At 43.6% G+C, this 26840-nt stretch overlaps 1 protein-coding gene and 3 long non-coding RNA genes across 16 annotated transcripts in view; 2 read left to right on the forward strand and 2 right to left on the reverse strand.

Moving 5' to 3' along the window:
- Positions 1-26840, forward strand: part of ARID5B (AT-rich interaction domain 5B) — a 178514-nt gene that overhangs the window by 111481 nt on the left and 40193 nt on the right. Inside the window, exons 1-2 of one of the 3 annotated variants that reach the window (XM_072823217.1) lie at positions 20998-21516; positions 23017-23129. In XM_072823217.1, coding sequence (XP_072679318.1) covers positions 21513-21516; positions 23017-23129 — 117 coding nt within the window. In that variant the 5' untranslated portion in view covers positions 20998-21512. Of the gene's footprint in view, positions 1-20997; positions 21517-21990; positions 22107-23016; positions 23130-26840 lie in introns of those variants that run through there. The other 2 variants (XM_072823216.1, XM_072823215.1) reach the window with 2 other exon arrangements.
- On the reverse strand, positions 293-26757 carry LOC140631891 (uncharacterized). Of its 10 annotated transcripts, none has more exons than XR_012029422.1 (11): positions 26555-26757; positions 25397-25833; positions 17088-17203; positions 14384-14479; positions 10354-10485; positions 9873-10036; positions 7383-7555; positions 3838-4085; positions 2942-3192; positions 2629-2855; positions 293-1220 (listed from the first exon to the last, which is right to left on the reverse strand). It is a non-coding gene; the product is annotated as an uncharacterized lncRNA (long non-coding RNA). The 10 variants fall into 10 exon arrangements; XR_012029419.1 differs by lacking the exon at positions 2942-3192 and adding an exon at positions 14050-14278 and having other exon boundaries at positions 298-1220; XR_012029420.1 differs by lacking the exon at positions 2942-3192 and having other exon boundaries at positions 308-1220; positions 7383-7495; positions 26555-26755.
- Positions 15187-16751, reverse strand: LOC140631895 (uncharacterized). The gene is made up of 2 exons (XR_012029433.1): positions 16032-16751; positions 15187-15537 (listed from the first exon to the last, which is right to left on the reverse strand). It is a non-coding gene; the product is annotated as an uncharacterized lncRNA (long non-coding RNA).
- LOC140631893 (uncharacterized) lies at positions 16238-17266 on the forward strand. 2 transcript variants are annotated; one of them, XR_012029427.1, is made up of 2 exons: positions 16238-16625; positions 17000-17266. It is a non-coding gene; the product is annotated as an uncharacterized lncRNA (long non-coding RNA). The 2 variants fall into 2 exon arrangements; XR_012029428.1 differs by having other exon boundaries at positions 16238-16510.

The following is a 26840-nucleotide window of genomic DNA, read 5'->3' on the forward strand; positions in this document are numbered from 1 at the left end:
GTATCAATGTTCTTTTCTTGTCCTGAAATTGTTTGGAAAGAACTTACAAAGTACTGAGAATGACCCTATACCACAGATACTTAGAAGTAGACAATTATCCCAAGAAAAGATCCTCTTGATGGCTGTATATAAATGCCCTACTAGAAACAGAGCTGGAAGCAAAAGTCTTGTAGGTTAAATATAATTTATTTTCATAGAACATTATTTGTAGAAGCAATGTTTTAAAGATGGGGAGAGTAGATTTCTGACCGTGGGCCTGATATCCAGCTTTTAATAGAAATGACCATCAACATTGCAATTAATCAACTATGTACCCAATTATAAAGTATATAATTACATTCTGAATAGTAAAAAGCTTCCTAAAGTGTATATAAATCAATTAAACAGGGCAATACAGTAACCGATCACATAAAATTATATTTAATGAGATGTGTCATCTATCACAGTGTTTTCCACACAGTTTTTTATCATACATCTTCGTGATTCATTTGTGCCTTCTTTTTTGCTGGAACGAAGCTCACAGTAAAGGAACCTCTTGATCTTGGACATAGAATTTAGTGACAGGGCCGCCTGGGTGGCTCAGTTGGTTAAGTGGCTGCCTTCGGCTCAGGTCATGATCCCGGGGTCCCGAGATAGAATGGGGGGGGGGGGTGTCGCAGAGGGCTCCCTGCTTGGCAGGGAATCTGCTTCTCTCTCTGCCACTCCCAGTGCTTGTGCTCTCTCACTCTCTCTCTCAAATAAATATATAAATAAAATCTTTTTAGAAAAAGAATTTAGTGACATTATTTTGAGCAGACATACATGGGTGTCTTAAAAGAGAGTTTGGAGTGGGGAAGACTTTGGGTCATTTCCAATGGCTTTGGGGAAAGGTGACATGGATTTGTCTGTCTGCCTTTCCTTGTTATACATTTCCCTGTAGCAAGAGTGGGCATTTGCACTTGTGGTCTTGCTACTGTATCCACAATCGGCATCTATTGCCTTGAAATTAGCTGGATGATCGATTGTTCGTGTACTTCTGCAACAGCTGCTAGATAGGACAAGAGAGGTGTCATTGGAAAAACCTGTTAAATACAAATCAGCTTGATCAAGTCACTGTGAGTTGAGAAGCGTAGGTGTAACTCGTGACCAAATTGCGGTGCCTATATTAGCAGAAGTCCTTCAAGTTTCCTGTGTATCATCAAGCAGATCATTCCAAGTAGGCTGACCCGGGGCCACTGGGACTGCAGCAAAGGAAAAGTACATTTGCATTTTTAACTTTGGCAAATTGGAAGGACTTCTAAAAAATTTTGATAACTATAGTCTCTAATGACTCTCATTAAGTGGATGCTCAAGAGGTGTTTGTACGTGGCAAAGACACACCAAAGACCTTGGTCGCGCAAATTCTGACATGTGCCTCAGGAAGGATTACAAAGGAATAACTAAGTGGCTGCTAAAGGTCTGGCTTTCCAAGAAGGTGATGATGACACTCCTTTCCCTCCTTCTCACTCCTTTCAGAGCCTAAATGGCTTTTCCATAAGCGAAGTCAGTCTCATGCTGAGTAATTATACCCAATCCTTGTTGTCAGAAACAGAACCATACAGAACAACTGGCCAGGGCAGGTCTGCCAAATGGGGTGATTTGAAGGCCTTCTCTGTCTCTCTGGGAGCACATGTGGTTGTTTTGATCCCCACTTTCCCACATTACATACTTGCAGTGTGAACAGTTTGTTCATTTACTCCTGTGTCCAGCAAACATGCTTTGATGGTCAACTCCGTGATTGCCTGTTGCCCCGTGTGAGGATACAGAGCTAGTACCATATAAAGAACACAACATAGAGCTGACCTCAGAGGCGCTCTCATGCTAGTGGGGGCACCCCTGAATTAAACAGACACTTAGTATTTAAGTATTGTCTTTAAGTATTTAAATAGCATTTAAGTGCTAAGTGAATCCTTCTTCTCAGATTTAGTAGGAGAGGGGAAGATATTTATTCTTTTTTTAAATTTTGATTATTCCCTTGAATATTTTACTGGAACTAAGGTAATTGAGGGACTGGCAAGTTTTACAAGTGACTAATATATTAATCCCACTCTTCCCTGCTGCCTTGTGGGATTGTCAGTTGAGTCAGGGCTTAAAAATGGAACTTGACGAGATTTGCTCTAAAGATGTTGACTAATACCAATTAAACCCCTAAACATCACAGATTGATTACGCCTTATCCACTTTTTTTAAAGACCGAAAGATGCACCTAGTTAATAACTGGCTCCATGTCCTTAATAAAGAGCAGGCTAATTAAAAAATTATTTGCTAGCTGAAAATGAATAAATTAAGAATCACATATTACAGCAGTCACCCTCAACCTGCAGAAGGAGCCGAACAGGGGCTGGTGGGGAATGAAAGGAGTCATTGTGAGTCCTTTATCACCCAGCATGACATGTACAAATGTAGAGCCCTGTCACGGAGACAGGGTGCTGGGGCAGGAAGGCTCTGGGCAGGGCGAGCGGCCAGGTTGGTCTTCCCCTGTGTTCCTGATATGGAATGAAAGAGCAGGGGAAAAAAAACAGGGTGTGTGTGTCCCCTCTTCCTCCCTCCGTCTCTCCTAATCCTGCCTGCCTAGCCATTGGGCCATCCTGCCACAAGTCCTACACTCACCTCCTTGAATCCCTCTGTGTGTCGCTAAAGCCCGCAGCATAGAAAGTCTTCACCACAGTGATGCATTTGTCTGGTGGTGTCTGGTCAGAGGACAGCATCCCCTCGCACCCCTCCCCCTACCCCACCCCCAGTGGTGGTCTATACTGCCAGCAGTCTGGGACTTTCTCGGGTTCTTCAACTTGCTGTCCTCTCCGTTGACTATGTCTCTGTCTTCGTATATGTCTTTTCTGGAAAAGATATTCTCATTGTCATTTCACCCCTCAAACTGGCAAACTTCCCCAGTCCTGCTGGCCTTAGCTTAAACATCACTTACTCAAAGAGGTCTTGCCAGGTGCTCCCAGGACTTGAGCACCCCGCCCTGTTCCCAGCGCTTCTACTCTTGCTTGTGGACAGCACCTACCCATCCCCTTTCCTGGAGCTTCAGCTTTGTGAGAGCAAGGCCAAGGGAAGTCTTGGGAAAACCCTGTGTCCCCAGGAAGTAGCCTCCCGTATCCTAGGTGGCCAGTGAATGTGGAAGGCTTATGCCACTTCTGACTCCCAACAGACCAACTCAGTTCCGCTTGCCTAGAAAGCAAGAAATGGGTTTCACGTTTCTTTGGTGACCCTCACGAGGCTAATTGGTGCTCAAAAAATATTTGGTGAAAACAATTCTTAGCTGTGGTATTCTATTTACCTTAGCTAGGAATGAGAGGAGTTTCCTTTAATAACGTGTGGGACAGGGAGAGACATGAACGAGCTCGGGCTTGCTTCTTTCTTAGTTTGAAGCAGTTACATAAGCACCAAAGCACCAGCGTACAGTCCTGAGTGAGCAAGCGTGTGTTAAGTGCGTGCCAGTTGTCACTGCAAGCACTTAGCAGCTTCTCCCCCTGGACCTCCCGTCTGAGGGAACAGAGTTTACCCCCGCCCCCCCAATAGATCTTTGAGCCGGCTGCTGTGCAGAGGCAGGAGCACGCCAAGAAGCCCAACTCTTATGCCACATGGGTCCAGGTCTCAGTCTCCACTCACCACTACATACTACCCTTGTGCTCCCGCGCAACTCCTTCACCTCTCTAAGCTTCAGTTTCCCCATCTTTAAACTGGTGTTGGTGATATTACCCACCTCCAGGGGATATCATATGAGGATTAAGTGAAGTACTACACCTAAAGCTCTTAGCACAGTGCAGAGCATGGAACACTTGCTAGAGATCGACAGTGTGTACCACAACTCACCTCCAAGTCGAGGGGGATCTGCTAGCCTCTGCTCTCTACTTGTGGGATAGTTTGAGGTGGCAGTAGGGACACAGAGAGGCCTAGGATTGATCTCTCCAGAATCTTCCAGAGCCATGATGTTCTTGTGTCTCTTTTCATCCTCTTCCTACCCCCATAAGCATTCTACGCTTGCACGTGCCATGAAGACTTCTGTCCATTCCAGGTGCTCCATGCCCTCTCTTTATCTCTGTGGATTTCCAAAAGTCAACCTGAAAGTGTAGTATCATATTTGTTATTTAATACAATTTTATCTCTGATAACAACTTCTGTTGAGCCCCTCCTCAGGCTCCAGGCTCACCAGGGAGTCTGCTTATCCCTTATCCTTCCTTCACTACTCCTCCCCCCACTTACTCAAGCATGTGTGAGCATGCCTGCTCTCTCTCAAATAAATAAATAAATATTTTAAAACATTATTTCATAGGGAAGATGTAATCCTTGATTGGAATTAACCAAGATGAGACTATATGGCCAAGAAATGGTAGGAAGAACAATCGAAGGCCCAGAAATGATAATAATAATAGTAGTAGTAGTAGTATTGCTGCCAGTGCTGCTTATATGCCATTTACTATGTGCCAGGCATTATTCTGAGCCCTGAATCATTTTCTCCATTTTGCAGATGATGAAACTAAGTTACCCATGTGAACCATATAGTGGAAAGAGTATGTAATTAGCCTAGTTGGCCCTTAGGACTCTGATGGAAAATTCTTTTTCTTCACTTAATATTCAACAAAAAGGGAGAGATCACATTGCCACAAGTTAGTTCTACCTTTGTTTAGTTTAGACGTTTGACTCAATTTATGGAAGACTATGTCTTTGTAGCTTGATCATGACATTGGAATGTCAAAAAAAAAAGTGCAGGGAAAATACACTATAAAATGAAGTCTGCATTTACTGGTAAGAAGCACAGAGCATTTGGCATCAGCGGAAAGCATAGTCTTTGATGTGGAAAATAGAAGAGTTCTTGCTGTTTCCATTTGGGTCAGAGAAAGAGACGATCGCTATATGATAAGTTTAGTGGGTTCTAAAGCTAGATGTAATAAGTGACGAGACACAAGTTATCCTGCCCCGAGGATATGCAAGTATGAAATACACATGTCAGGAAAAATGTGGTCAGTGAGGAACCACACAACAGGAAAGCAGAGAATATTTAATAAGATAAGTCCCAGTTATCCTGGGAGTGAGATTTGAAGAGGAGGCGATTTACATCTTTGAGTGAGGGGTTGTGGAGGGATGATGGGAGATTCAGAGTCAGTAGGGGAGAAATTTATGGTGAATCATCTTACCCCCTGACATACAGAAGCCAGGACAGCTACCTAAGGAGGAAATGTTTTATTTTAGGTATGGCAGTGTCCTCAGTTTTAAACAGTTTTCCCCCTGTTTTTGAAAGTGTTCACACAATTAATGCCTCTTGCATGTATTCAACAATAGTTGCCTAGCAACCATCAAGAAGCATTTTTGGAGCGCAAAGGGTCTAAAAATGAATGAAGAGTGAATACAGTTTGAGTTGCAGCTGAGATGACTGGATTTCAAAGTAGATCCCCCAGGAATCAGGCCATGCATCTTTCAGAGTAATGAGATCTGGTCTGGCATCCTTGGAGACCCACTGAAATGTCCTATTCATCTTGGACACATGCAAAGGGGGAATATGTTTTTTAAAAAAAATGAAGCTTGATATGCTTTTCTGCCTTTAGGCAGGACTGCTTTCTACACAATCCCAAATCCATGTGGAGATAATGAAGTTTTGGAAAGCCCCTAAGAAGAAGGATGATAGCACCTCCTCTGGTAACCTACTTTAGGATCTTGTAACCTTTGGACTGAGACCACTAGATATAGAACATGGGTTATCAGGGAACTGCCTCTTTTCTGCAGATTACTGATTTATACCATTGGCTGGCTCTCACGATCATACTTTATTTGAAAATCTAAGTGAGCTTCCAGATCAGAGGTCACAAACTCAGGTACTCAGAGGTGTCAGCAGGGAGCTCAGAAGGAGAAGGGCAGGTGAGGCCTGTAAGAAATCAGGAAGCTGTGGGTTACCCAGGCTCTGTCTAAAGGAGCAGTTGCTTTTAGCTCCAGTCTTCTGCTGTATTGCAGGAACATGAGCTCAGTGTTGTCAGAGCTCTCAACTCTTTAAAAGCCAGACACACTGATTTTTATGTGAAAATCTCAGGTTTTAGATTAATGACAGTGATAAACAAAAAACAAAAAACAAAACAAAACAAAAAAACCCTGTACAAGCTAAATAACCTATGGCACCAGGCAGATTTGGTCTGTGTATCAGTCTTGTCTAATAAACCCCTAATGCTATAGATGAGAAAATACTCCTGCTGAGGGGTATACTTATTCAATTCCATGAAAATGTGAACTCGTTAAGTCAGGAACTGTGTTATTTTCTCTGTTTTATCCCCAACTGGACTAGCACAGGGTCAGGCATGTGATGGCAATGCAACAAATATTTATGAGTCAACAAATAGTGGATGTGAGAAACAAAACAAAACAAGGCATTTAAAATGTTTCTTAAATGACTCCTTTTTTTCCTCCTAAGTGACCTTCCATGACTTCCATATAGATGGAGTTTCCTCTTCTCTTTTGCCACCTAATGGCCTTGTTAAAGTGAGATTTGATTCGTAGAAATGTTCTTATAAAAACCCAGAGGAAAGCCTTGTACTTTTTCTGGGTTTCAGCCTTCTCATAGATTTGCCTATACTGGGACATCTGTGGACACTAGGTTGCTTTTCTCCTTGGCCTACCATATGCAATTCCATTCAATTGATTGTCTATTTATTGAGCTCCTACCATGTGCATAGTTCTCTGTGCGGTGATTCCAAGGTAGAGGGGATTCCAATGATCCTGGGGGCCTCAGGAATATTCAACAATTCTAGAGAATGAAGATACTTAACATTGTCTGCTTTTTTCTTTTCATTTTAATGTGTTTTTTAAATCCTATTTAGGTAACACTTTACTGTGTGGCAATTTTCTTTCTTTGCTTTTTGTTTGGAGATTTAAAGTGGTCTAAAACTTATAATCAATTATTACCAAGACATGTTCTCCCCTTTAACAACCTACTTATTGCCTCTATGTTGAAAGGCTCTGCCAGAGTAGACGACAGTTAGCCTCCAAGGAGGTATACCAGGTGCTTGTGTCAAATGATCCTCGAGCTTTCATTCTACTTATTCTTTCTTCCTGGGTTCTATGAGGTGATTATCTCTGTGTCGAAGGCTCAGGTAGTTCCAGAGTGTCAATACCTCTCCCACCAGAGAACCACTGGCCTCTTGAAATGTTTAAAGTGTTGTACTATTCCCTCGTGTCCATGCCTGTAATAGCAATAATAATGGCATCTACCATTTATTAGTGTCTTCTGGGTACCAAATAATGTGCCAGGCATGTTGTCTCATTTCATCTCTTTCGTAGTCTTTCTCCACCATTCATAATCTTTCAAGAGAGAGATACAATCCCGTTTTGATACATGGGCAAACCCACCCCCAGAGAGAGAAATGATGACTTGCCTGGGATCATACCGGTTGCCTGGTCTGTGAAGTAAATGAACAGCTCTGTTTTCAAAGTCTGCACCCTCTTGACTTCCTTGTGAGACTTGGAGATCCAGCAGCAGTTTTACCACCTTCACCAGTGTTTTGGAGATGAAAGGGGAGATGCTTTATGGCTTTTTCAGAAGCGAACTCTAGGGGACATTTTAAACAAAGTGGATGATTTTGCATGAGACTGTGTTTAATTTCAGAACAGTGTCCTTTGCTGGTGAAGATAATCAGATGTAATGTCATCTGCAACCTCTCTGAGTGCGTGATTTCATAAAACTGGTGTAGCAGTTTATTATTATAAAATTAGTATAGCATAGAACAAACCCGGGATGCAAGCCAGATGAAATAGACAATGAATAGTTATATAAGGTTTTGGAAGCACATGTAGTAGAACACAAGCTCACTGTATTTTCTTCTCAATTGTCTGCTGTTTGTTCATGTTTCCTTTTCAACATGATTGCATCTCAGTTTAATAGCACTTGCCATCTCGGGCTTTATGGTGCCAGGCCTGACATAGTTACATCCCCTCTGTGCTAAAAATATTGCATGTATATATTCAACTGCAGCCCGACATGTTTAGCTAATGGGTTACTCGGAGCTATGCGCTTATATAATTAAGTGATGTATGTAATTTTGTGTTAACACATTTGCAATGTGTGTTTTCCTGGTGATTGCAATGGTTTATTCTGTGTAAAGTGTGACATTTTAATTCCCGCTGAACAATTTCCTACCTTGATTCGCCTTGTTTTTGTGGCAGGGGATTATTTTGCAATCAAGATAAAAGCATTATTTATGAAATTTTTAGACTATCCCATTACTGGGAACTTTTAACTGAAGATCAATCTCCTATCTTATCGATCCCTTTGTTAAAAATCTTTATTGGAATTTAAATTTAATCTCTACATTATAGATCTGCTGAGACTTTAGTCTGTAGGCACATTTTTTTTAGGCAGCTGCACAGGGATGGGGACCCTTAAGAAGTAATTCTCACTAGGCAGCCTGCCATCTTATCTTCCCCAGGGAACTTAATTTCTCTTAGGTGTCACTGACTTTTTCCCTGTTTAGGGTTCTCCAGGAGAGCCAGCGTCTCTGCAGGTTGGAGGGTCTTGGCAAACCAGGTCAGATTTATAGATTCACAGACAGGGCAGATTTCTGTTAAGCATTTAAAGTGATTGGCAGTAGTCAGGCCTCACAGTTTCATAGTGGGAATTAACATGTGGGGATACACTCTTTCTCTTCACTAATTGTAATTTTGGCCAACAGAAAGTGCTACAGGCAGGAAGGTGAGCCACCAAGGACAACCTAGCCCCCTTGCCCTCTTCAGAGGTGTTTATTTCCTCCGGTGGGATCAGCGGTTGGGGCAGTTTAATAAACATTTGTTAGACCCTTCCCAGGCAGTACTTTCAAAATATGGTAGGAGAGAGTCACTGGTTCAGTAAACATTTATGGAGCACCTTACTCTGTTGAGCACAAGACAGAGTCTGGTGAGGGGGACACGTCCAATTTCAAAGTGGGAAGATAGGAGCTAGGATAGAGGCATGCATGCTAGAGAAGCTACAGAGTTCCCCCTCCAGCTGGAGATGAGGGGAATGAGGGAGCTTTTTGAAGGGGGTGTGGTGGCCAGTGTCAGCCTAGGAGGAAAAGTAAGAGTTGGGACAGGAGGGATAAAGGTGAAAAAGGAAGGGTATTATCAGAGGGAAGCTTGTGAGCATGGGCCTGTGGGGGTAAAGCCATGAGCGGTGCTTGTGCCCCCCAAAGCATCCGTTATTGTTGGATGAGAACAAGGCCAGTCCAAAGCAGGGTCTGCTGTGGTCCATTCCCCCGGCGCCCAGGTCCTGAGTGCCCAAGGCCGCCCCTCATCCGAGGAGGGCCCCTTCGTTTCTCAGCACAGCCCAGCGACAGCAAGCAGGTGGCAGGCGCTGATGCCAGTGCTGGAGGACTGCCCCGTGGCGTCCCGCGTGCACGCCTCCTAGTCCCTCCCGTTTGGGTCTGAGCACACTTTCTATGTGGTGCACAGAAGTTTCGCCAGGAGGACCCACAGGCCGTGCGCTCCAAGTGAGCTTTCTCAGTTGTATGTTTTGGCATTTGGACACAGTGGGAATGTCCTTGTCAGCTCCCATTTGACTTTATTAATTGCAGTTCCTTGGAAAGTGTGTTTTAGTAATGTGGTCTTGGGATGAGAGAGCTCACCCCACAGAGACCCAAGAGGAGGTATTCAGGGCCCATTGAAACACCATCTGCTGCCAAGGCGCTGCTGCTGCTGCTGATCCCGTGCGGCCCACAGGCACCAGTGTCTCCCGCGGCTCTGCCACTAGCTGGGTGACTGCGGGCGAAATCGCACACTCTCTGGGCCTCCCTTTTCTGGTGTGTAAAATAAGAGTTTGGACTAGTGGTAGCTAAGGATCTTCTTAAAGTCTGGAGTTAAAGCATTTTATAAGTTACTCAGAGGAAGAATCCTACCGTCACGACACCTGTGGATTCACCAACTCCTAGCAGTGAAGTCGTTTGAAAAGCCAAGAGGCGCTCTCTGTACTGCATGTCTTGTAATGATTCTCTGGCTCTGTATTCGAGGAGATCCCCAGCCCTTGGATCTAGGTTTTGATTTTTTTTTCTTTTTTTCTTTTCTAAGATATAAAGGGAATCATTAAGCCTCTGAACATTGCTAGAATATATGGCCCTATGGATCAAGTAACCCATTTTGTCAGTGCTGTTGCAAGAGGCTGTCACCTAGCAGCTCTGCATTGTTTCTAGGCCCCGCCCCCCACCCCCACTTCCCCGAGCCCCGAGGCTGTGGTTAATAATGTCAAAAGAATGTTTTAAAATTGCTCTTCTGTTGATTCCAAAGAGTCAGAGCCCTCACGTGGTTAGAGTCCTGGGCTAGGAGTCAAATTCTAAATTTAATTCCAGCCTCTATGAATGTCTTCGTTTCTCGCCTCCTTACCATTTATCGTGTTTCAGTTTTCTCATCTGCAAAATAGGCACAAAGTGCCTTGCTCCACAGAAGTGTGTTTGCAGGCAGCCTCGTTGGAGATCAGGATTAGCTTTATATCAGGGCAGAATATAATTTTCCATTCTGTAATAGGCATGAAACAAAAGCTCTTTGGAGTGTGCACCTTGTATGAACGCCCCACGCTTAAATTCTCATGAGTCTCCAAGGTCGGCAAATCCCACTCCCTTCTTTATTATTTTTTTGGTTGTTGTTTAAAGCTAAACAAGGCTAACTAGGGAATTCATTTGGAATAGAAAGACATGAAAGAAAGGGTATTTCAGCTTGCACAATAGTGCAGAGAACAAGAATCATCATGTTTGCTAAAGAACTCACAGCTGTTTAATTTTCTAGTAAAATTACTTTAAGAACTTTACTAATTCAAAGACAAAACCAAACAACTGTTGTTGCAAAACTGAACTTCCACGTGTGAGTAGAAAAGCCAAGCTGAGATTAATCTGCCCCTAAACTCGTATTAAACTCATAATAAACTCATATTAAAAATACAGAGCATGTTTGTGAAAGCAGAATGGAGGAGCGGCCTTTATCTGAAAGGAAAGGCACATAAAGAAGGAAATGGTACATTTGCTGGTAATATGACAAAAAATAGTTTATGTGCTCATGTACTTTGCCCCCAGCTTTTTCTTAAGCTGCTCAGTCTGTTTTAATACCAGGTCTGTTTGCTTTTTGGGGATGGGCCTGTCGGGCAGGAAATTGTCGAAAGGCGTACAGCAGAAATTTTAAATGATGTTTTTAAAAATTAAAATTAAATACCAAATGGAGTAACCAATTATTACATTGGCAGTTCAGATTTCTGTAAAATTTTATTTTTAGAGGCTATGAATGAAATTGTGCACCTACACTTAGCTCTATAAATGGCAAGTTTCCATATGTTGCCTATTGTCAAAAACAAATAAACTGCTCCTTATTTTTTTAAAAAATGATTTTCTTCCATATTAGGAAATTATTCAGACTTCTTTCCTTGGTTCCTATAATTCCAAACCAGTTGGAACATCAGTCTATTTTTGGTTAGGAAGGAACTTTTAAAATGTGGGCATGAGTTTTTTGAAGTTTCTAAATCTCATAAAAATCAATTTGCTGCATATATATAATAGTTATGGTAGTAAACATAGTGAAGTCATCATATGCCAGAAAGACAAAGTTCTCGTTTCCATCTTACAAGCCCCCCTGCCATAGCAGTCCCTCCCCCTCCATCCTACTCTGCATGGGAGGGCTGCTAAATGTAAATTTTAAAACACATACGACAACATAAGGTTGTGATTTGTGACTGTGTCTGTCAAGAATGAAGTGCTTACCTGTATTTGATTAAACTCCTAGTTTCTGGGTTTTTTATGGTCTTCCCATCCCATCACAGAGACTCACCACGAGAGGGCAACCGAGAGTTGACTTTCAAGCTAACAAAGCTAGAAATGGCTTTAATATCAGCTAAGTGTTTTAACTTGCTAAGGATTTCTTTCCCCGCCTTCCAATTGCCACACATGCGGCCTCCCAAGTTTCAACTCACAGCGAATAATAATCCAAATAAAGTTCTTCTGAGGGGAAATATAGACAGGCTGGTGCAGACAAAAGCTTTTGCCCAAATAAGGATCCCTTTTTGGAGACCCCATGTGTTAGATAACCATCAACTGTCAGTTGGTCATGAGTTAATAATGTTGGATGCTGAAATATGCATACCATGTGCTATAAAAAATGTTTGGAGGACAAAGACAAATACTGGTAAAGTTAGATAGCAGAAACATCCCAGAGGTGTGCAGACTGCTTGCCTAGTTATAGGTGGAACCTGCCAAATAATTTCATTTTAAAAATGTTATAAGTACTGCGAAGTACAATGTGTAACATTCCCTGCACAATTTGTTGGCGTTGTAGGGATTTGCTCTTAATCTCTCTGCATGTTACTGCCTTCGATGCTATAGCAACTTCTGCCTTCTAAGAAAAGAAAATATTTCCTAAGCTTATTTCCATTGCTACCATTGCTCTTCTTTTATTTTTACAATGGGAACCCTAATAGGAAGGGCCAGGGAGGGTCTCCATAAAAGAATCTAGGAGGATGTGTGGCCCTTTGATTGGCTGTTGTATTTGGAGAGCTGTTAACCTCTAGTTCTGTTTCCCTGTTGTTGCTGCCATGGGAATCAAAAGGTGAGGGGGTGGAAGGAAGAGGCTTTGATTTCAGCTACTGTGACCAGTTATTTGGGAGGCTGGGACATTGGGCCAGGTGGCCACTGAGCAGCTGCTGTCTTCTTAAAGTGACACCCCAATGGCTTTTGGTGCTAAGAATGAATGGGGAAAGAATGTGTCTCCTCCTATGCCCCCTTGAGTTCAAACCTTTTTGTTCTATCAACTTTTCGGGGCTCATTGGAGTGCTTTGTCTTTAGGGAATCAGCTCACTTTCCTTTGTATAAAACCATGGGACTTGAAGCACCGTGGCAAAGCCAGGAAGGCCATGCCCTTGGGTGCCTTTAGGACCCACTCAATCTGATCTCTCTACCTACTTGCAAGTCAAATCGCCAAAAAGGTAAACTCAGGCAGACCATGAATTTATCCAACAATTTGTGGTTAAGAAGCTTCTACCTTCCAACCAGCCCAAATCACTCAAGGTCTGTTTTCTCTTACTCAGTTTGCAAATGGCTTACATTATACCCAACCCACGTTGTAACTGGAGAGAATAGTTAGTAAAATTAATAATTAGACAGCCTCTCTTTTTCTCTGTCTCTTCCCCTCTTCCCCCCAAGTGTCCTGTCAAGGCTGAACATTTGCTTTGACATCTTAGTTAAGGAAGTTAATGAAATAATATCTTCATCGGGCCGTTGAGTAACCTGGAGTCAATGATTACCAGATTTGAATTTTGCAAAGGAAACACCTCAGCTTTGGCAAAATTCTCAGATACTAACATCGATGCATGACTATCCTTGTGTATAACAATAAATGGAAATCTTAAATTTCAATGAGACTTTGAATCATCACTTTTGCCCATGATTCTAGCTTCAGATGTTAATCGTGTTCTGTCTACTTTTTAACACGTTTTGAGGACATATCTGTAACCATAACCTTGAATTGTTGACTAAACCAGCATCCTCCAAGAGAAAGATAAAGAAAGCCACATGTAACTTAACATTTTCTAGTAACCACATTTTAGAAGTTAAAAAGAAACAGGTAGAATTGATCTTAATAATGTGTCTTACTGGGCAGCCCGGGTGGCTCAGCGGTTTAGCGTTGCCTTCGGCCCAGAGCCTGATCCTGGAGACCCCGGGATCGAGTCCCACATCGGGCTCCCTGCATGGAGCCTGCTTCTCCCTCTGCCTGTGTCTCTGCCTCTCTCTCTGTCTCTCATGAATAAATAAATAAAAATCTAAAATAATAATAATAATACTGTGTCTTAATCCAGTATATTCAAAATATCATTTCAATATGTAATCAATATAAAGTGTTATTAATCAGATAGTTTACATTTTATATTTCCTTCTGGAAATCCAGTGTGTGTTTTATGCTTATGGCACATCTTAGCTTTGTACTTAGAAGTATTTCAAGGGCTCAATAGCCCCACGTGGCTAGTAGGGACCGTGTTAGAGCAGCTCTGAACAGTTAGAGAAATGTTTTATCTTACACTGAAAAAAAATGGGAGGAAGTTCTAACCTCTTGTGTGTGTGTGTGTTCTCTTTGTTCATCTGATGGTTATCTGTCCATGTTTCTCCACAATGTGGCACACACTCAGTTGCACTAGCCGAGCGCTGTAGCTTGCCCTGCCCCTCCACACACAACCCAGACTCTTGCTCTTCTCAATCTGGACCCTCACTTCACTCCGCTTCAACGTACACACAATTCTCCACCAGGTAGGGACTTCCACGGTGTCACAGTCGAGTTTCTGAAATCATTCGCCAGTACTGCGGCTGTGTGTAGCCACAAACAAATGAAGCCCAGAGATGGCACTCATAGCTCATAGAAGGAACGAGGGCTGGGAGGGCTTTACCTGAGCAAAAGAAATGTCTAAGAGCTTCAGACAAACGAGAACAGTCATCCTTTTTCTTTTAGGTAAGAGACTGCCCGGCTCCTTAAATTATTCTTTCTGAAAGGTAGAAAAGCAAAAGAAAGTGAAAAATCCCCTTCAGGTACAAACTCCTTTTGGGATCTCTTAAAAAAAAAGGGGGATTGGAAGCTTATTCCTTGATGACCTTTTACTTTTTCGTATGTGTATGTGTTTGAAAAACTGAACCGTCTCTCATAACGTGTTAGTCCAAAGTCTGTAAGAAGTTAAATACCTCCATGTTAACACACACACACACACACACACACACAAATGTCTCTTTTACTTATTTCCAAGTAGGGAATGTTTTCTTTAGAGATGTAGCAAATCAATTATCCTCCATGTTGAAAATGGAATATCTTATTTCCAAACCTGGAGAAATGTCTGAACAAGAATGTTCTGTTTATATGAGTTTAAAAACTGTTCTGATATTTGCTGCTCCTTGCAAGGCTATTCAGCACAAAAATGTAACTTTCACTTCTGTGCTGTCATGTTCAATATAACACTATGGAACATATCAATCATGGACTAGAATGAGCGGGTTTATTGATTGTAACAAAAAGAAAAAAGAGAGACAAAAATTCTCTGTGTTTAAGAGGTCCCATCTTTATAAACTCCATAAATTAGAGAAATCCAAATGTCCTCAGAAAGCATTTTCAGACTAGATCCTTAAAATAGCCTAATTGTTAAAAAAAAAAAAAAAAAACAAGTACCTTAAATGAACATTCTATTCTTACTATAGACAAGCATACCAACAAAGACTAAAACTGTATTTAGTGAATAGTTTTCAAGAAATGGAAACATAAGTTATTTCAATATCTTTAAAAGTACACAGTAAACACTGAAACGATGCACTTCATCTAATAGTTGATAGCTTTCAGGCAGTTTTTCCTCAAGATCCCACACGATCTTCTCCATTAAGAGCCTGAGACCCAGGGCCTGGAAATGGACCCTGGGTACCCAACATCCAGGGGGAAGAACAGCAGGAGAAATGAGCAGACGAGTAGATGCGAAAGTAGGAGTGTGAGCCCCCGTGGCATTGTTAGAGACCGTTTTTGATTTTGCTGGGCTTGTGACTTTGTGACGACGAGACCTTGTGGCTGGGGAAAGAAATCAGACACTTTGTGTGCAGCATTAGCACCTAGACCGCACTGCCACCTGTACTCTGTGTGCCAAGCTAAGCCCTCAGGTGTCCACCCTGCCCTGATGTTTCTTGACACAATTGTAAAATTTGGGCTTTTAAGGCAAGAGTCATCCATCGGCTCCTGATGCCATGGTACATATGGAGACCTTGTCACCTCAAAAACAAATAAGCATTTTCGAAACAACTGCGGACCGCCACCTATGTCCCCTTAACAGGCCTTTTCTGAGAACGGACCCCCTGGCGGCTACTGTGAGTAGCCAGACCAAACCAAAGGGAAGCTGAGAGTTTGGAGGTTGGGCATGGATTTCAATCTCCTGCCCTATTTCCAAAATTCTCTCCTGAGACACTCAGTCTCCTGAAAACCCAGAACCTCTCCTCACTCTACACCTCGATGCGCACCCCCCCCCCCACCATCCTGCAAGTTGTAGTGAAAAATGTGTCTCTAATCACCTTCTTTGCCAGGGCCCTTGTAGACAAGCCTATGATACACTTCTAGAACATTTCTGCATTCCTTTGGAATTCACTACATTGTTTCAGAATAATATATAGATAACATTTGGTCATTTAAATTTCTCTCCCTCTTCAAGACACAGAGGGGAAATAAAGATAGAAATCTGCCTGTCACTGCTGGGAAAACCTGAGGGAAAGAGGTTTGCCTGTGTTTTAATGGCAAGAACGCGTGGAGTCACATGCTTTCAAACCAATTAGCAATACAGATGAGCTAGCAAATCGAGTTCCATTTATAGGGTGGGGGGAGGGGAGAAGTCAAATAATCTGTGTTTTTAAGTGTTTCTGAGAAATGAAGACCTCCGGGGCAGAGAGAAGGCGGATCAGGAAATAGCTATGCAAATCACATGCCAATGAAATTACTAAAACTTTGATCGGGGGCATTAACAATCGCTCCAGCATTCACAAGTATGAAACAAAGCGTGAGTAAGACTGGGCATGTTTTGGAAGGGATTACAAGAGTGTTTACTTACATGGTTTGTTGAGCAGTCAATGAAGTCCACGGCTGTTTGGACGTAAGCTGCCCAAGCAGTCCAGGTACGACAAACACACTGGGACATTCCACTCTCATTAGTGACTCGTGGGGATCCCAGTGATTCTGACCAAGAGCCAAAGTGGCTGGGCCCCACGTAAGGCCCGCTTCATTTTCAGCCCCCCCCCCCCCGCCCCCCCCACCCTCTTTCTAACAACACAACTGCTCAGCCTTCACAGGAGGTGAAGGGGACCGGGCTTGTGGTCCAGACCAGGCCAGGCCAGGGCAGGGCTTGGGCCGAGGCAAACGTGGACGCGGAGGGCGGCTCGACCTCCAGGGTGGCAGTGCGCTAGGCCCTCCGGGGGCACCCGAGAGGGAGGGCCTGTGGCTCCTCCTGCCTCGGTTCACCCCTCCCAACTGTTCTCTTTATTTGAGAAAGAAAAGGACCCTTGCGAAGGCAACTGGCAGAACAATTGTGGAACATGAGAGCACTCTTGCAGCGGGGGTTGTTTGTGTTTTTGTCTTACCTGGCGTCTTGCTTCCAAGTCATCGCTTACGTCGGAACGTCCCACAGATGGAGGCAGGCTCCTCAGTGGCCCCAGGTGCTCGTGTCTCCGCCGACGGGGTTGCTTCCCAAACATTCCTGTTGGGTGTAGAAGATTGTTTATGGCAAAACAAAATCAAAGTAAACTTGAAAATTGTTAAATCGATGCTGTCGTGAATGCTTTGCGAATTCGCAGAAAGACTGGACCCTTAACAGACTCTGAGCAGCACAGCGGCCGTCCAGGCCCCACGCTCTCAGGTGTGCAGCAGTGAGTGCGGAGCATAGTGCGGACTGGGAAGAAACCTTTCAGGGAATCATCTATGAATTTTTAACATAAAAACCTTGGCTTTAAGTTAAAGCCAGAATGAGGGCTGAGAGCTTCTGTTTTTCTTTTCTTTTTTTCCCCAAGTATTTGAAAACTGAAATTCTGTAAGAGATTATCTGTGAAATGCCTTTCTTTTATTACACCCATAAATTTCAGGAGTGGCTTTGATCAAGCCTTCTGCCATGCTTGGTTTCTAAATCTTTTACTCATACATTAATAACTTTAAAAACACTCATCCTATTTTTGTTGTAGTGAAAGAGGAAGTTTCTAAATAGTCAAAAGGGAAACATTGAAAATAGAACACAGTAAATGATAACTAAATTAGGGTATTTTTTTTTTCCAGCAAGAGTAATACTCCGTGCTGAAACTTGCCAGAGTATTTTAAGATTATTGTCTATAAAGAAAATATACCAGAGAATTAAGATCCTCAGAGGAAAGGCATTACAGAAATGCAAAGTATTATCAGCAATGTGTACTATACATGGAACCATGTTTGTCAGTCCCTAATACATCAGTCAGAGGAGTTTAGTTTTCTGGCTTGTGTTTAGTGCTTAAAACACACACACACACACACACACACACACACACACACACACACACGCCCCACAAGGGCTGTAGCACAACTTGCAAATCAAGTGAGTTAACGCTCTGCCAACTTCCTCTAGATATTGACCCTGGGGGTCAAACTCTTAGGAAAATGATGCCTGGTTTTCCATCCCCCTAATTGCAGTCCGCACCAACGAGCTAGTCCTATCTCTAAGTGGAAGCTCACAAAGAATTTCTCGAGAGAATATGGAGCTGCTTTGGCAACAGAATCCTCTCTGCAAAATGAGAAGAAAGAGTTGTTAACTGATGAGTCAATCCAGCTTTTATAGCAGTTTATCTTCGTGGTATTTCCAAGAGCATAAATGTTATAAAAAAAGAGAGACGGTCATGACAGGAAGAACACAGTAGAAAAAAAACAGGAACGTTTAAGCCAAAAGCAATTTACTTTGCCAGTAACTGGTTACATTTCCTTTGTTTTATTATTATTATTTCAAGAGTTGGGGTTGAGCTGAAAGTTTCCCACACCTGCACTGCCCTGACACATAACTTGTCAGAACCCATAGTGAAGTGAATATATAAATGAATGCCTGGAAACTCTGAGCTTCTAGACACTTTAAGAAAACAAACAAAAAAGCCTTGTTTTGCTATGCTGTCAAAAAAAGGGGGGGGGCCTATATTTTATTAATATTTGACGGAATTAAGGAAAGGAAAAAACAAAACCCATGGGTCAGATGTCAAAGTAGCCTGGAGCACTGGCGGTGGCTGATTCTCCCGGGATTAACGCCTATAGAAATAGCAGTGACTTCACAAAGGTGCATACTCGTTAATTTCATGACCCTGAGTAAGAGGAACAGATGGGTAGTTGGAAAGGAAAGATTTTTTAAAAACCACAGAGATGTTCCACTGTTGAGGCCAAAGAATCAGTGGCCCACTGCAAAGGGGTAATGTGCACGGTGCTCCAAGTTTTATTAGAACTGTGTGGCTTTAGTGGAAACCTTTCACCTACTGCTGAGTCAGGTTGACGGGGACCCGGCTCCGTGTCAAGTCTGTAGGATGCTGTTGCGGCCCGAGATGGCTCTAGCACCCTTGTACTCTGTGGTATTTGAGTGTTTTCATTTAGGGAAAGCTCCCTGGTGACTGCCAGCCCAAGTTAATCATATAAATATCTCATTATGAGGCAGAATGAGTGCCTGTGTCTGTCTGTTAAAGTTACTTAAAACAAGGACTCTGGATACAGTCCAGCTGCCTGGGTTGGAATCCTTCTGCTCCCAGTAACCAGTTGCATGACCTGTGACAAAGTAATTTCATCTCTGTCTCAGTTTCCTGGTCTGGAAAATGGGGATAATAATCTCACCTTCCTGTTGGTTTGCTGTGAGTTTTAAATGAGTTATTGTATGCAAAGTGCTGACTGGCACAGAGAAAGTGCTCCGTAAATACCAGCTATCATTATTATTTGTGTGTAATATTGAAAACATTCGTGTAAAGAGCATTGACTGAAGTCCGTGAATGAGCCAGGCCCGGGCTGGGCTGTGGATTACATACACATGTAAAAGTAACCGTGCATTTATGCTTAGTGCTTCACACTTTTTTTTTTTTTTTTTTTTTGGAGTGGAACTGACTAGAGCCAGTTGTGCTATCAGCAAGTGTACTGCTGGCTTCCCACACTCCTGACCACCACCACACCATAAAGCATTTGTATTCACTCGCCTGCCTAGCAAATGATTTGTTCTCTTGACTGTAAGGGGAAAAAAAAGTAGCCTGGGAATCAGAATTTTTACTCCTCCCTCCCCCAAAATACCAGCCCCTCAATCCCAAAGCTTCACCTGGGGTCTTATGGTTCCAAAAGGTTTCAAATTGTATCACGGGCCTCCCACCCAGTCCTGCATGCTCCATTCTCCCTGGGACGTAGAACATCTGGTCTTCAGGGCACTGGTGCACTAGGGACAAGATCACAGCCCTTCTGAGATGCCAGACACAGAGGCTTAAGAGTCATCAGGAACCAAGGGCCTTTGGCTTTTCTGTCTCAATTCCCAGAGGAAACTTTCAAGTCACTGGGTTATGTTCCCAGAGCTCAAGTGTAAATAGTAAAAGTGAGTACAGTTTTACAGGTGCCTGGTGTGACAGGTACACAAAGGGCCAAGTTGGTGGGTTTGGATCTTGAAGACTTGAAGAAGGTACACGTGGGCATCTTTATTTCCATTAGTCACTTATTCATTCCACAGATTTATATTATGTAATGCCATCTCCTGGGTGTGTGCCGGGCAGGTGACAGATGCATCTCACATGGTTCTGCCCTTAAGGACTCTCCGGCTGAGGATAATAATAACCCATAAACCACAGCTAAAGTACCAAGAATACAGTGATACTCTCCAGAAGAGAAAGTCAGAGAAGGAGGGCCGAGGGGAAACCAGAAGAGAGGTGTTGGAGCTTGAGGCTTGAGGATTGGTGGGATTTGCCTAGCCTACCTGAAATGTCAGCCACGTGCCTCATCAGGAACAAAGGGCTTTTTTTCTCCTGATCAGATCCCATTTAGAGTTTAAGTTTGTGTGACCAGAATATTAGGTGCTAGCCTGTTCTAAATTTACAATTCTGAGAATCTGCTGGGGAAGGGCATGTGCTTCTCTGGGTTCTGAAAACAGCTCAAAGAATGGAGAAAATAGACCCGAATTGAGGATGACCTATTGTCGGTTCCCGGAACCTTTGCCTGTATTTAAAACAGCCTGTTCAGTACAAGTTCTATCTAAAAGGCCTTTGGGATTTGAAAGCTTTCTGGAAATAAATGCTTTTAGCTTTAAGTGGGTTTTTTTTGTTTGTTTGTTTTTTTTTTTTTTTTTGCCAAAATGTGAGGAAGGAGAGATCATAGTTAACAAGTCTGAGAACAGAGGCGATACTGTTTTGTTTCTTTTCCTGAAATGTCTCAGACCAACCCCAAGTTCTGTTCCTCTCTGTCAGCTCTCTGCTCGGCTATTATTTTGATAAGGGACATGAAAGTACATCCTTCCCTCTGGGTCATTAAAGTCTTAGCACTTGGGGCAGTTGTGGAAACACTTCTGTGCTACACTGAGTCTTCAAACCAAAATAGTCTGCGCCTTGGCTCGGGGCTGGGGCCCGGCCGGTTCATGGAAGGTGGCATCGGGCTGTGACAGGGGAGCGGGAGGTCAGGAGCCAGGGACCGACCGGCCGATGAAATCACCAGCCCCGTGCAGGGAGGGGGAGAGCAGAGCCTCCCTGCCAGTCTGGCAAGTCGGCGAGGTCCTCAGAGCTCATCCCACACACTCCGTGCTAGTCACCGCCGTGTGTTTACATGAGTAATGGAGCTGCCGGGGGAGGGGAGTTGTAAGCAGAGCGGCCGGCCGGCGGCTCGCAGTCGCAGTCGCAGTCGCAGTGGCAGTGGCAGTGGCAGTGGCGGTCGCGGCCGGGCGGGCGCGTGGGGAGGGAAGCTGACATCCACCGACTCCAGGCTCCAGGGCCGGCGGCAGTCACATGCTGTGGCTTTCATGAGCACAGACATCCTCGGGCAGATGTTCGTCGACTGGAATGGGTAATCGCTACTTTCTCTTTGCTTGATTTTCGGGCTGTGGGTCTGTTTACCTGTGATCACTCCAGGCTGGCTCTGGGGGCCGCACCTGTGCACACTCGTCTGGGGGGAACCGAGGGGAACCGAGGGGACCCCGGGGCTGGGAAGGGGGAGCCTGAGCCCCACAGCCACTTGGTAAACTTTGGCCGGACTGCAAAGGCAGCCCGGCTTTGCTGAGCGTCCCCAACAGCAGAGCTGTTAGCCACAGTGGAAAGTCAACTGAGGGGGACTCGTCCTGTTGGGAAGAGGGGTACACAATACCAAAGGTCTTAACCCCCCGGTTCAGGGGCTGATGTAAGGAAGGCTAGCGACAATTCAAAGCGCTCCGAGTTGTTCAGATTTGGCGCTGGCGTAATCTTAACTGAAAGCAATCAAGGAAAGTGTGGGTACGTCGAAAGGGCTGGAAAAAACTGCTCCAGGGGATAATTCACTCGTTTGGAATTGTTCAAGGGCTGCTCGGTTAGTGGTTTGTTTTAGTTTTGCTCGGCTTGGGTGACTGATGAGGCTCAGTGTGAAAGCCGATGCCGATGCCGGACAGGACAGTCGGAGAGGAGGTAAACAGCTGCAGCCCCCTTCTTGCTGCTTTCTGTATGGATCTTAAAGGGGATTCAAGCTCGACATGAAGGATGAAGCAGAGCTTTGAGTCGCGTCTTGTCTGTGGCTTTAAGAAAGTATAATCTCCACGGAATCAGGCTAACCCCAGTGTGATCTTTGCAAGTTATTTTAAATGACCCTCAAGATCTTTGTAAACACTATATTGAAAAGGAAAGGGGAGCGTGCTGATCTGAAGGTATCTGCCCGATTTGTGGGATTTGGAACATGCTGGGCGCAATACTGCTCGTCAATACATGTAAGAGTACCTTTCTGATTGTTACCATGAACGCTCTTCATGTAGCTCTCTCTCTACTTATTTGTATCCGATCCACTCATTATCCGATCCACTTATCCACTTATTTATCCACTTATCTCTCATAATCTAAGAAAATGCTCATGTCTCCAGTTTTGAGGAGGGAAGTTACAAACGCTACATTACTATGATACCACAGGGGGCTTGCAGATCACCTAGGTTTCGGAAAACGAGATACAAAGCAAAAACAAAGAATTAATCTCCGAGCCTGGCCCAGGGTTGTCCTTCAGCTCAGCATGTTTCTTTTCTAACAATAGGGAAGTGCATTTTCCTTCTTACTGTCCTTGAGAGCCGAGAGCTTCAGTTTATTTATACTAATTAGACACGTTAACGTGTAATAGATTGGCTTTGGGGAGCGTGTACAGAACCGTACAGCCCACTGAGACGGGCCCTGCGGAGAGAGGAGCGTACGTGAGGGCTGGGTACGCTCCACACGTGGGTACGCCTCTGAGCGGTGTGGAGGGCAAGAGGGCACCGCGCTGTCAACATTCCTGGTCTTTAATAAGGAAACCCATGCAAATGAAAACGTACATCAATTGTTCTTCTTTTGTTTTCAGCGCCAAACCTTAAAGGCAGACCACGCAAAAAGAAACCATGCCCACAGAGAAGAGATTCATTCAGTGGTGTTAAAGATTCCAACAACAACTCCGATGGCAAAGCTGTTGCCAAGGTACGGTCCTTTGGTCCCTGCTATCCGTTTGGCTGCATCGTTCTATTTTCCCTTTTTTCTCTTTCTCTCTCTGCTCTTGTGTCTTGGTGGCAGTTTTCAATTCAGAATCTGACTTTGGTATGCACAGCCCTCTGTGTCTGTTCCCGCCACCTCCCCTCCCCTGGGTGGTTGGGGGAGGGGGGAGTGTAGGCATTCTGATTAGTCAACAGAAAGACTTCCCACCTCCCAGTCAGGCCTGTTGGGGGAAAGGACAGATGATTAAGCGCCCACGTCATTGAAGCTGAGATTTCATAGTAGGTGACACAATGACATAGTTTACTCTGCTTGTATCAAAAATAGACCAAGCTGAACCATCCTCTTTCTGAACGTGTTCATCTAAATATGTTGCAGAGATTAACAGAGGATGAAATTAGAAATGGCTAGAATTGAGTTTTTTAGTTATATATATATTTTTTTTTTCAAAGTCACCTCTAGTTTACCTTAGATTAAAACTGAAGATATTTACCTGTATGGAAAAAGAGTTACATGTATACAGGTACCCATATATGCATCTGTATCTTTGTAAAAATCTCTACTAACACTGAATGAAAATCCAAACTCTAAATGGTTTTTCAGGGCGCAGGCCCATTTTGCCCAAGCATTCCTTGGAGTCTCGAAAGTACATGCCTGAGGTATTTAGCCCCATGAAGGGTGAAGTGTCACTTTGTATATTTAGACTTATCTTTTTGACTTTTGTGGGGTTGGTCAGATTTGCATGGTTCTGTTTACTGGGTGTTTGTGCTTAGGTGTTGATTCTGTGCCAAAGACAACAATAAGCCCTTTAGGACCTAAATTTGAAGATCACGTGCCAACTGATACTATGTTTCCAGATCTAAGGTTTAATTTTACGAAAACGAGAGCATTTTAACTAGTGGTGGATTTGGGAGATTCTGATGTAGAAAAATATGAATTTAGTTCTGTGTTGGCAATCTACTGTTTATCTGCCACGTAGGCCACTCCTCTTCCCTGTGTTCATGAAGCCAGTCCTTCACATTTTATAAATCTTATTTTCAGCAGATGATTGTATTTTCAGGAAGTTCTGAGCACTTTCTGGGTAGGATTTCTTCATGCTTCCAAGAATGCAAAGGGTTAAAAAGAGATCAACCAGTAGAAATGTGTATTTTCTAGCTAAACACAGATCTGTCTTTCCCCAAAGTTATTTGTGTCTTGCTCGTTTAGCCTTGTGCAAATGAGTACACATGGGTACCAAGAATGACATTTTCTGGTAATTTGGACATCTCGGCCCTAGGACTACCTATCAGCTTCCATGGTCTTGAAGAATGTCAGGAGGAACAGTTTATTCCCTGCGATGTGGTTTGCAAGATCTGTAGAGTGGAGCGAGAAGGTTTTAGGATCTTAATGTTCAGCTGAGCTCCCACTGCTGGTGTCTTATGCTGGCACCCTGCCCCATACCTCCAAGGTGACATCATGTGTTTACCCCAGTATGTTCTGTACCTGAGCCCAGCAGGATGAAGCTTCTTCTCATGTCATTTGGAGTTACTAACAAAGTATGCCTCTGGGAATTTTACAAAACTCATACAAATTGACCAGAAAGAACTGTACCTCCAATATTTCTCACCATGGAAGGCCATTCAAGGCTCTGACTTGGACCCATAAGACTGGACAGGACAGAGGCCTGTTCTGTATTTCATTTTCACTGATTTCTTAGGAGGAATCATAGTCAAACCTGGGTTTTCTGAGTGACCCTTTCCACCACCACCCGCTCCACCAATGCTGCCATTAAGAATCTATACAAGGAGGTGGATCATCCATCCAGTGTTGGTTTCAGTGGTGAGTGGATGAGGCATCTGCCGCTGTCAGCTCCTGGGCACTGGTCTAAATCCCCCGCTCTTCTCAGGGTCTTGGATTACAGTTCTGCTTTGATTGCTTTCAATGGGTCTGGCAAGACCACTTCAACTAAAAGAAACAGACTCGTAGGTATGAAATATGGTGGGCTTGTACATTGACACCAACAGATAAATGTAAAGTCTCTACAGGATGAACAAGCCACCTCTGGGACCCAGGACGATCACTAGAACGGCATTTATGCCTTAAAGGGGTCTTTTCTCATGGAACACTGTAATAGAGATTACAAGCCTGTGACCATCTGATCACTTCTAAACTGGAGGCAATATTTCAGGTGACAGTTTGGCTTTATGACCAATACCTGTGTGACTGTGTTTTACAAAAGTGCCTCAAACAGACTATTTCTGATTATGGATACATACCAGCTTCCTGCACACAGCAAAACTCTCTAGAGTGAGAACCTCCTGGATTTGTGGTCATCTGCATGGCTGGAAGAACAGTGCGAGCAATTTGCCGGTCTCTCAATGAGCATGTAAAAACCAGCTTTGCAAGACTCTTTTTTTCAAGGGACAGAGAATTTCATGGCTTTCCAAAAACCGCAAAAGTCACACGGGGAAAGAGGCTACCAGTTCTCTGAAGATGTCTTCAAAATGTCCAACCAAATCCTGCTATTTCCCTGGGATGATCCTCTTTTGGCAGCAGATATGGGCTTAAGCCCATTCATGTGGTGATCTATACAAGAAAAGTCTTCTCAGTCCAGGCATCTAATGGGAGGCCTCCACTGATGGAAGGCAAATGATGTTTCACACTCTGTAAGCACTTTCTAAAGGCCAGAAGTATGTTACAGGTGGCTTATATTCTAAAAGGAACAACAAAAAAAAGGGAAATCACGGTGTGCCATGTTCTTTCACTTAAATCATAAACGTTCCCTTTGATATTTCACAAATGTGATGCTTTCACTATCTTTCATCAGGTTTGGTCCTCAGGAAGCATCCCCAGGGATTATCCTTCCTACTTCCCTGGGAAGAAAATGAGGGTCTCCTAGCAAGTTAGTGACCAATTCAAAATTAGACTGTAGCTTCATCTTTCTTGCTGGCTCATCACATCTTGCTGCCCCAGTTGAAGATTGGATTAGTTATAACTCAGTCCAGTGAAAGGATGTGGTTAATATCAAATAGGTGGTGGATCATTGAAAACATTAAATGTGGATTCTTTAATTAGCACTTCCCTCAATCGCTTTAGAAACCCCAGAGCTCTGAGTCAACTCAACAAGAATAAGGTGTTCAGGTTGGGAAAAACAGATCTAGTAATTAACTGTCACCATCAAAAGATTGGACTTTCTCAAGGTCAGCATGAAGACCAGCTCCTGTTTAAAATTGCAGTAGATTAAAATGTTAAGTTAAAATGAGACTGTTTGGGGTAAATGTGCAAATAGGTAGAAAGGAACTTAGCCAGGTCCTACCCAGAAACAGAGTAATAGCCTAAAGGGCAGCCTGAGAAAGGAAACCACTGCTGACTTCTTACAAAGCACCTGTGAACCCCCACCTCCCACCCCTGCGAGGAGAAATCTGCTGGCTCACCCACGGAGGTTCAGGACGGAGTTCAGTAGGTGGCAGCCTGGCTTTACCAGGAGCCTTCTCTACAAAGCAGGGAGTCTGAATGACTTTGGGCCTGGTTTGTATACCTCGTCCATGCTTTCTTTCTGTTTCTGGGTGATTCTGCAGTTTGAGGCAGGAGGTTAGGCGGCCACCTGGACTGCCTAACCTATGAGGTCAGAAGCACCACTTCTGACCTCATAATATAAATAATTGGCCCATTATCGCTGCAGATTTAAGACTCGGCCTGTTTTAGATGCAAATCTTAGAT

The sequence above is a fragment of the Canis lupus genome, chromosome 4 (assembly GCF_048164855.1).
Source record: "Canis lupus baileyi chromosome 4, mCanLup2.hap1, whole genome shotgun sequence".
Classification (NCBI taxonomy): Eukaryota; Metazoa; Chordata; class Mammalia; order Carnivora; family Canidae; genus Canis; species Canis lupus.